This window comes from Callionymus lyra, chromosome 14 (genome assembly GCF_982586985.1).
Source record: "Callionymus lyra chromosome 14, fCalLyr1.hap1.1, whole genome shotgun sequence".
In the NCBI taxonomy this organism is placed as follows: domain Eukaryota; kingdom Metazoa; phylum Chordata; class Actinopteri; order Syngnathiformes; family Callionymidae; genus Callionymus; species Callionymus lyra.
In genome coordinates this window covers 20939006-20949865 of record NC_141831.1, presented here as the reverse complement: position 1 = coordinate 20949865, position 10860 = coordinate 20939006, and the positions used below count along the sequence as shown (strand labels likewise).

Sequence of the window (10860 nt, the reverse complement as noted above, 5' to 3'; positions counted from 1 at the left end):
TGGATGGATGGATGGATGGATGGACGGATGGACTGATGGATGGATGGATGGATGGATGGATGGATGGATGGATGGATGGATGGATGGATGGATGGATGGATGGATCCACATGTACTGGCTTAAACAATACCATGAAAGTCTATATTATTATAAAAATATAACTTTTCTGGTTAATTAATATGAACCCTGGCGGAGGTAAATATGTGTGTCTTTAAAAATCAAGAAAGTTGACCCAAAGTTTATTGCAAGAATCTGAGAGCAGGTGTCGAAGGCCAGGTTCAGCCGACGAGTCCTGTGTTTTGATGTCATCAATGGCAGGTGGGCAGCTCCATGTATCCGTCCACACAGCGTGAACGCATGTTGCTGCCCATTTTCCCGTGTATGCAGGCGAAATTGATCACGTCATTGTGTTCAGAGTACAACTTGTCAACTGTTGTGTAGCGGAAAGTGATGCTGTGCTTGTTCATGGAGTCGCGGTCCACCGTGCATGGTTCTACGAGGAGAAGAAGAGTAAGCGTGTGCGACTGTGTGTATGACTGTTTGTGTTTGTGACTCACTCAGGCACCTCACGTCTCCTTGCCACTTTCCGTTCACGCAGGTCATAGTGGATCCGCCCTCCATGGTGTAGTACTTCTGGCACAGCATCGCCACCTGCTGCAGGTGTCGGTAGGACAACTCAAATTGGCCACTTACGTCCCCGTCCATCAGAATGGGTGGGCTGTAACAGTTAGCTGACCAATGGAAGCACAGAGATTAATGCAGACCAAAGGGTAACAAATACACAATACATTGTGCTTATTCAATTGACCTCCACGGGAAACTGATAAACAAACAAGTCCAAGTTTAAGCTACAAACAATCATCAAAACGCACTGTCAACCTACAGAAACATGTTAAAAGAAAAAGGGTTTGAGGTTGAAGTTCAAGTATGAACAATATGTCCGGTTTCCATCCAGTTTCCTCAACACACCAACCCTTGAGGACGAGTGTTTGTCATGACATAGTTGATTTTGTCACTTCGTTTGTCAATGATGACACAGAAGGAGTCCAGAGTCCACAAACCAGTGGTAACACGAGTCATATGAAGTCAGAACGGGTGCACAAGTCCCACATACCCGTTACATGAGACGTGTACTCGTACTATTAAGTTGCATTGACGTAACTACATATTCATACTCGAAAATCCAGAAGGCAAGCATGCCCATAGATTTCTTTGCACCCCAGTCACTGCTAAAATGTTCAACACACTCGTAGAATGTGATCTGTAGCCGTACTTCAAATCGCTGCACCTCTTGGATCGCCACTCCTACTTTTTCTTTCACCACTGGTCACTTTCCTGAAGTGAGGTGTAAACTTCCGCCAGTCAAGTGACATCATCAGCTGCTGCAGCACTTCTTCCCTCCTTCGACTTCATCGCTATATAAACTAAGCTTCAGAACAAAAACATTCGTCAGATCGAACGTCCTCAGGCTTTAAATGAAAGTCTTAGACACTCTCAAATATAAGGAGCCCATAAAAATGCAACTGTTCATGTCAAATTTTGTTGTTAAATTCCGAAATGCCCTCATGACGTCATCAGCCTCGCTCAGTCAGGGCTTAGCACTGAAAAAATCTGGTTGGAGACCAGACTCGCCCCAGACTTTTTGCCTGCGATCTCAGGTACTAAGTTCGCGTGCACCTAGTTTTCCACGGCAAATACACCATCAGATGGTGAGTAATAAAAAAAAAACACTTTTCTATAAATGTAACTTGTGTTGTGCAGGTGAGCCACACATTTTTAAGAATGACCACTTAAAATTGATAGCAGGTTTTGATTGGATGGCTCTCGATGCAAGTTTGCAAAGAAGTCAATGTGAAATTTGCAGTGGAGATAACAAGTCTAGGGCGAGTCTGGTCTCTAGCCAGGTTTTCGTCATTTTTATCGCTCTGATTGAGAAAAGCAGATTAAAGCATAGATAAACTTAAACAATTATAATATAATAAGTATTTTACGACTACAAGTCCTCAATTACACATGTTTGCTTGTGTTATATGGGTGCAAATATATAGTTGCGTGTATGCAGATTTGAAGAACGGCTTCAGATAACATTCTACGAGTAGGTGGAACAAATCAACCTATTTTAGCAGTGATTGTTAAATATAGTCAAGGTTTGTTTTTTGTTTTTTTACGACTACAAGTCTTCAATTGTGCATGCGTGCCTTCTGAATTACGAGTATCAATGTAGTTACTTCAATGCAACATAATAATACGAGTACACGTCTCATGTTACAGTATCTGGGACTTATGCACCCGTTCTGACTTCATAGAGTCACCAGAGCTTCTGTCATACTCTGTGATGATTCACATGTAAATCAAGACCGTAATCGATAACCTTATCCCTATTCAATCATCTGCCTTTTCTCCATCCATCCACTATCAATCACACTTTCAAAATCCCTTCCATTCATTGGTCATCCATCAGGATTAACCCAGTACAGCTACACAGTATGACCCCCCCCCCCCATGTACATTCACAACCTATGGGTTGTCTTCAGCTGCTAAGGCAACATGTCACAGTTCCTCTGGCCTTATTTCAAGGGTAAAGATTATTATAGGCTGTTGCTCCTCAGGCTTGAAACAGATAGAATTTAGGGTATAGTTGAAAGTGGCCACTAGGGACGTTAAAGCTAAGTCCGTCCCCCCAGTCCAGACTCCCACCCTTTCGATTGGCACAGGCTCTCGTCTTGATGCTTTCAACGTGAACTTGTACCTGCAGCGATACATGATGTTGGAGTTCCACTGATACTCCTTCTGGGATGGTACGGTGATGATGGCGTCCTTACCCTCGGTAAACAGGGCTCGAACCGAAGAGTGAACCAGGTCAGAGTCTCATCTTTACACTTGGGCTCTATGCTGCACTTCCAAGCTAGACTATGAGTTGTCAATGTATAAGTCCATCTTACACCACAAGGTCAACTCGGACAAACAGGCAGTTGTCAATAACCAGAGATTGACAGCTTCTATCTGGTAAATAAACAAGCTCGATTGGTTAAAAACACGAGCCCTTACTATACAACGATCTTTAACGCGTCTGCTCCTCTCAGGATTCATCAGTGACCAATGAAATTGAAACAGACTTCCTTAGTTAAAGGGTTACCTCTGCAGTTTGGAGGAGGTCCAGTCCACCTTCCTGTCTCACCACAAAAGATCACTGCTGGGCCATCGAGAGTCTCCTTGTCTGACTTGCAGCTGAAAAGAAGGACATCTCCAAAGTTGGCCTCCTGTAAGTTTCCTACGACCAGGACGCCCGTGTCCAGTTGGAGCAGAGGACAGTGGACGGCTGTGCAGAGGAACATTTACATTGATATTGACAGAGTTTGAAGACGCCTGATTGTCCAATCATGCAGTCGACCCGGGGTTACTTACATGATAACATTAGCATAAAAGAGTGATACCATAAGTACATCAACAACTGAATCGACAATACACGGTCACAGAATGTTTGGACAGTTCAATTCCAATTCAAATTCAAAGAGTTTATTGTCATAGGTACTACGTACCATGAAATTCTTACTTTGTACCCCTAACAAAAGTGCACAGTAAAAAATAAACATATATATATCTATATATATACATATATATATAAATAACTATATATACATTTGAAAAAATAAAAATCTAAAAAAAACAGAGCAACAAAAGTACAAGTAGTGCAAATAGTGCATGAGGTAGATGTGGTTTTAACTGTTGAGGAGTCTGATGACGGTTGGAAAGAAATCATTTTCCAGTCTCGTTGTTCCGCACTTCACACTCCTGTCCCTGCGGCCTGAGGGCAGGAGTGTGAACAGTCCGTGCTGGGGGTGCGTGGGATCTTTGAGGATGGAGGCAGCTCCACTGTGGACCCTGCGGTGGTATATGCTCTGCAGGAAGGGCAGAGAAGTTCTGGTGATCCTCTCAGCTGTCTTCACCACTCTCTGCAGGCGTTTGCGGTCCATCACAGTGCTGCTGCCGTACCACACGGTGATGCAGCTGGTCAAGATGCTTTCAACGATGCAGCTGTAGAAGTTCCTGAGGATCTTTGTTGACATCCCAAACTTTCTCAGCCTCCTCAGGAAATACAGCCGCTGTTACGCCTTCTTGACCAGCTGTGTGGTATTAAATGTCCTCGCTGATGTGGACACCCAGGTATTTCAAGCTGCTCACCCTCTCTTCAAGCTCTCGGATATATCGGTGTTGTCTTGTCGGTGTTGAGGGTGAGGTTGTTGTCCTCACGCCACGCCACCAGACTGGCCACCTCACTCCTGTAGGCCTCCTCCTCCCCGCCAGTGATGCGTCCCATCACTGCTGTGTCATCCGCAAACTTGAGGATGATGTTGTCCTCATGGGATGCGACACAGTCATGGGTGAACAGGGTGTAGAGGATGGGGCTGAGGACACAACCCTGTGGCACACCGGTGTTTATGGTGATGAGGTCTTGTCTCCGATCCTGACTGACTCGGGTCAGCCTGTCAGGAAGTCCAAGAGCCAGTCACAGAGGGTGTGGTGCAGACCGAGTGCAGACAGTCTGTGGGTGAGTTTGTGGGGAATGACTGTGTTGAAGGAGGAGCTGTAGTCAATAAAGAGCATCCTTACATAGGAGTCTTTATTCCCCAGGTGGAGGAGGGGATAATGGAGTGTAGCAGCAATGGCATCTGAGGTGGATCTGTTGGACCGGTAGGCCTGCTGTAGGGGGTCCAGTGTGTCTGGTATGCTGCTTTGAATGATGGCCAGCACAACTCGCTCAAAACACTTAGCTATGATCGGAGTGAGTGCTACTGGTCTGTAGACATTCATGCAGGTGGGTGGGTTTTTCTTGGGGAAGGGGACGATGGTTGGGGTCTTGAAGCAGTTGCCTTCAGAATAACCATTACCTGGAAGACTGAGAATATACATGGACTTGTGTGTGTGTGTTTGTTCTCACACTCCCCACAGGACACGACTCCACACAGCAGCAAACACACCGTCAGCTTCATTACGTGTACTCGTACTATTAAGTTGCATTGACGTAACTACATATTCAGACTCGTAATTCACAAGGCACACATGCGTAATTTAAGACTTGTTTGGTTATAATGTGTGGCTCACCTGCACAACACACTCTTAGTACTTGAGATCACAGATAAAAAGCCTAGGGCGAGTCTGGTCTCGAGCCCGTTTTTTTCGGTGCTAAGCCCTGAACTCTACTGGCTGAGCCACGTCATGACGTCATGAGGGCATTTTGGCATTTAATGACAAAATTTGACATGAGCAGTTACATTTTTATCAAGTCATGTTTTGGGCTCCTTATATTTGAGAGCGTCTTATATCGTTTTGTCTGAAGACTTTCATTTAAAGCCTGAGGACGTTCGATCCGACGAAGGTTTTGTTCTGAAGCTGTTTATATAGCGATGAAGTCGAAGGAGGGAAGAAGTGCTGCAGCAGCTGATGATGTCACTTGACTAGCGGGAGTTTACGCCTCACTTCAAGAAAGTGACCAGTGGTGAAAGAAAAAGTAGGAGTGGCGATCCAAGAGGTGTAAAACTGTGCAAGCGCGTGGTTTGTCATTTTTCTCGCTCTGATTGAGAACAGCAGATTCATGCATATGTAAACTTGAAAAAATATAGGCCTCATTTTATTTTAAAGTGTTTTATGACTACATTTCCTCAATAACACATGTGTGCCTTGTGTTTTAAAGGTGCAAATATATAGTTGCGTGTATGCAGATTTAAAGTACGGCTACAGATCACATTCTACAAGTGTGTGGAACAAATGCACTTGTTTTTTACGACTACAAGTCTTCAATTACGCATGCGTGCCTTCTGGATTACAAGTATGAATATATAGTTACGTCAATGCAATTTAATAGTACGAGTAAACGTCTCATGTTACGGTTATGTGGGACTTATGCACCCGTTCTGACTTCATCGAGTCACCAGAGCTTCTGTCATACTCTGTGATGATTCACATGTAAATCAAGACCGTAATCGATAACCTTATCCCCATTCAATCATCTGCCTTTTCTCCATCCATCCACTATCAATCACACTTTCAAAATCCCTTCCGTTCATTGGTCATCAATCAGGATTAACCCAGTACAGCTACATAGTATGACCCCCCCCCCCCATGTACATTCACAACCTATGGGTTGTCTCCAGCTGTTAAGGCAACATGTCACAGTTTCTCTGGCCTTTTTTCAAAGGGAAAGGTTATTATAGGCTGTTGCTCCTCAGGCTTGAAACAGATAGAATTCAGGGTATAGTTGAAAGTAGCCACTAGGAACGTTAAAGCTAAGTCCGTCCCCCCAGTCCAGACTCCCACCCTTTCGATTGGCACAGGCTCTCGTCTTGATGCTTTCAACGTGAACTTGTACCTGCAGCGATACATGATGTTGGAGTTCCACTGATACTCCTTCTGGGATGGTACGGTGATGATGGCGTCCTTACCCTCGGTAAACAGGGCTCGAACCGAAGAGTGAACCAGGTCAGAGTCTCATCTTTACACTTGGGCTCTATGCTGCACTTCCAAGCTAGACTATGAGTTGTCAATGTATAAGTCCATCTTACACCACAAGGTCAACTCGGACAAACAGGCAGTTGTCAATAACCGGAGATTGACAGCTTCTATCTGGTAAATAAACAAGCTCGATTGGTTCAAACGCACGAGCCCTTACTATACAACGATCTTTAACGCGTCTGCTCCTCTCAGGATTCATCAGTGACCAATGAAATTGAAACAGACTTCCTTAGTTAAAGGGTTACCTCTGCAGTTTGGAGGAGGTCCAGTCCACCTTCCTGTCTCGCCACAAAAGATCACGGCTGGGCCATCGAGAGTCTCATTGTCTGACTTGCAGCTGAAACGAAGGACATCTCCAAAGTTGGCCTCCTGTAAGTTTCCTACGACCAGGACGCCCGTGTCCAGTTGGAGCAGAGGACAGTGGACGGCTGTGCAGAGGAACATTTACATTGATATTGACAGAGTTTGAAGACGCCCGAGTGTCCAATCATGCAGTCGACCCGGGGTTACTTACATGATAACATTAGCATAAAAGAGTGATACCATAAGTACATCAACAACTGATTCGACAATACACTGTCACAGAATGTTTGAGAAGGGTCTGGACAGTTGCCTTCAGAATAAACATTACCTGGAAGACTGAGAATATACATGGACTTGTGTGTGTGTGTTTGTTCTCACCCTCCCCACAGGACACGACTCCACACAGCAGCAAACACACCGTCAGCTTCATTACGTGTACTCGTACTATTAAGTTGCATTGACGTAACTACATATTCAGACTCGTAATTCACAAGGCACACATGCGTAATTTAAGACTTGTTTGGTTATAATGTGTGGCTCACCTGCACAACACACTCTTAGTACTTGAGATCACAGATAAAAAGCCTAGGGCGAGTCTGGTCTCGAGCCCGTTTTTTTCGGTGCTAAGCCCTGAACTCTACTGGCTGAGCCACGTCATGACGTCATGAGGGCATTTTGGCATTTAATGACAAAATTTGACATGAACAGTTACATTTTTATCAAGTCATGTTTTGGGCTCCTTATATTTGAGAGCGTCTTATATCGTTTTGTCTGAAGACTTTCATTTAAAGCCTGAGGACGTTCGATCCGACGAAGGTTTTGTTCTGAAGCTGTTTATATAGCGATGAAGTCGAAGGAGGGAAGAAGTGCTGCAGCAGCTGATGATGTCACTTGACTAGCGGGAGTTTACACCTCACTTCAAGAAAGTGACCAGTGGTGAAAGAAAAAGTAGGAGTGGCGATCCAAGAGGTGTAAAACTGTGCAAGCGCGTGGTTTGTCATTTTTCTCGCTCTGATTGAGAACAGCAGATTCATGCATATGTAAACTTGAAAAAATATAGGCCTCATTTTATTTTAAAGTGTTTTATGACTACATTTCCTCAATAACACATGTGTGCCTTGTGTTTTAAAGGTGCAAATATATAGTTGCGTGTATGCAGATTTAAAGTACGGCTACAGATCACATTCTACAAGTGTGTGGAACAAATGCACTTGTTTTTTACGACTACAAGTCTTCAATTACGCATGCGTGCCTTCTGGATTACAAGTATGAATATATAGTTACGTCAATGCAATTTAATAGTACGAGTAAACGTCTCATGTTACGGTTATGTGGGACTTATGCACCCGTTCTGACTTCATCGAGTCACCAGAGCTTCTGTCATACTCTGTGATGATTCACATGTAAATCAAGACCGTAATCGATAACCTTATCCCCATTCAATCATCTGCCTTTTCTCCATCCATCCACTATCAATCACACTTTCAAAATCCCTTCCGTTCATTGGTCATCAATCAGGATTAACCCAGTACAGCTACATAGTATGACCCCCCCCCCCCATGTACATTCACAACCTATGGGTTGTCTCCAGCTGTTAAGGCAACATGTCACAGTTTCTCTGGCCTTTTTTCAAAGGGAAAGGTTATTATAGGCTGTTGCTCCTCAGGCTTGAAACAGATAGAATTCAGGGTATAGTTGAAAGTAGCCACTAGGAACGTTAAAGCTAAGTCCGTCCCCCCAGTCCAGACTCCCACCCTTTCGATTGGCACAGGCTCTCGTCTTGATGCTTTCAACGTGAACTTGTACCTGCAGCGATACATGATGTTGGAGTTCCACTGATACTCCTTCTGGGATGGTACGGTGATGATGGCGTCCTTACCCTCGGTAAACAGGGCTCGAACCGAAGAGTGAACCAGGTCAGAGTCTCATCTTTACACTTGGGCTCTATGCTGCACTTCCAAGCTAGACTATGAGTTGTCAATGTGCAGGTCCATCTTACACCACAAGGTCAACTCGGACAAACAGGCAGTTGTCAATAACCGGAGATTGACAGCTTCTATCTGGTAAATAAACAAGCTCGATTGGTTCAAACGCACGAGCCCTTACTATACAACGATCTTTAACGCGTCTGCTCCTCTCAGGATTCATCAGTGACCAATGAAATTGAAACAGACTTCCTTAGTTAAAGGGTTACCTCTGCAGTTTGGAGGAGGTCCAGTCCACCTTCCTGTCTCGCCACAAAAGATCACGGCTGGGCCATTGAGAGTCCCATTGTCTGACTTGCAGCTGAAACGAAGGACATCTCCAAAGTTGGCCTCCTGTAAGTTTCCTACGACCAGGACGCCCGTGTCCAGTTGGAGCAGAGGACAGTGGACGGCTGTGCAGAGGAACATTTACATTGATATTGACAGAGTTTGAAGACGCCCGAGTGTCCAATCATGCAGTCGACCCGGGGTTACTTACATGATAACATTAGCATAAAAGAGTGATACCATAAGTACATCAACAACTGAATCGACAATACACGGTCACAGAATGTTTGAGAAGGGTCTGGACAGTTGCCTTCAGAATAAACATTACCTGGAAGACTGAGAATATACATGGACTTGTGTGTGTGTTTGTTCTCACCCTCCCCACAGGACACGACTCCACACAGCAGCAAACACACCGTCAGTTTCATTATGGGTTTGAGCTTTTGAGCCAAAGCACCAGTTACATAGTCGGATGAATCGATCGACGGGAGCTGGCTCCGCCTCCTGCCAGGATATGCCCCATCGCTGCCAGTGTGTGTTAATCTTTGTGTCCATGTTTGGTTAATAATTGACTGAAATCAATGAAGTTAATGAAATATACTGAAAACTGTGTGTAGGGATTTTTGTGTGTTCGTCAAGTCGTGAAGAAAGGAGGGGGAGAAGAAAGAGATAAAGAAAATGAAAGGACAAAATAGGAGGAAATGGGGTGTTCATTTTGGCGGCCAGCTCAGACATGCAGTTTGTATTCACTTCCATCAATCACAACAGTAATCTGGAGACGCAGTCGGCGCCGGCTAACTGCTATTCCATTGTCTGCTGCGCACACACACACACACACAGACACACACGGCGGCTTGTTTCATATTCGGATCCACCGCGGACTCAAATACATTTTAACCAGCGGAATCCAGAGAGCTGCACAAGAACACACGTGCTGAAGATGTCACAGACTCCTTGCTAATGAGTCTCGGCGTATTATCCGCTTCTTCGGCGACACGCGGGGAAGCTGGAGCGACGCTGTGCATCTCAACAGCACATTTCCTGTTGGGCTGCAAACACGAGCCTGCAGGCGTGGGCGTTTTCTTTCTTTTCAACTCAAATTAAGTTAGATGTACACCCCCCCTACGCACACCTCTCATCGGAGCGTCGAAATAGAAACATGTAATCATCGAGGAGGCCCGTTGAGTGAGAGCTTATGGAGATGCAACGAGGTTGGATCGTGTATGTTTTAATCAACGCGTGTTCCACCACCACCAACACAAATAGACTCCTGCAGCTCAGTGCTCGAAAATAGATTCTTCCACCTCCAATAAAAGGTGAATTCGTAGCTGCTAAACTGCAAAACTAATTATACTAGTATTCTTACATTCACATTAGGATCTTTTTTTGCTAAAGCTCAGAAGAATGTTGTGCAACTATTGTCTTTATCCGCTTTTATCCACTTTGGAAATGCAAGTATTCAATAAATGTAATGATTATATTTCCTTTAAGTGATTGTTCAACCAATATTCAATTCAAATTTTCTACTCACCCTCATGTCGACCAAGGGTTGGGATTATTTTCAGAATAATCTGTTCCTTTTTAGAGGTATAGGCAAAAATGTATGTTCATTTTAATGTAGCAACCGGTGCACAGTTGTCTTCATCGGGGAAACGCTTAACAACATCCAAATACCTCCTTGGTGCTAAAGGGTAAAACGCGATACAGACAGGTAGTACTCTGGGTAAATATCGTAAGCGCTTTCAAAGTGCATACAGTTTAATGTCTAAACTGGAAGCGCTCGCGATATTTACTC

The 10860-nt window shown here is 44.5% G+C and overlaps 1 protein-coding gene across 1 annotated transcript; it reads right to left on the bottom strand.

Annotated features, from left to right (window-relative positions):
* Positions 1-222: 222 nt before the first annotated feature.
* Positions 223-9493, bottom strand: LOC148066421 (complement factor H-like). Its single transcript, XM_087806901.1, has 6 exons — positions 9442-9493; positions 9008-9190; positions 6756-6938; positions 3137-3319; positions 558-731; positions 223-493 (listed from the first exon to the last, which is right to left on the bottom strand). The coding sequence occupies exons 1-6, from the start codon at positions 9491-9493 to the stop codon at positions 309-311; spliced, it is 960 nt and encodes a 319-aa protein (XP_087663027.1). The 3' UTR covers positions 223-308.
* Between the last annotated feature and the right edge of the window lie 1367 nt (positions 9494-10860).

Bases quoted from the DNA above. Each gene is read 5' to 3' on its own strand.
- LOC148066421 (XM_087806901.1), bottom strand. From the start codon at position 9,493: ATGAAACTGACGGTGTGTTTGCTGCTGTGTGGAGTCGTGTCCTGTGGG. The intron at 9,191-9,441 runs GTGAGAACAAAC...TCCTCTGCACAG, and splicing joins AGTCGTGTCCTGTGGGGAGG to CCGTCCACTGTCCTCTGCTC. The intron at 3,320-6,755 runs GTAACCCTTTAA...TCCTCTGCACAG, and splicing joins ACCTCCTCCAAACTGCAGAG to CCGTCCACTGTCCTCTGCTC.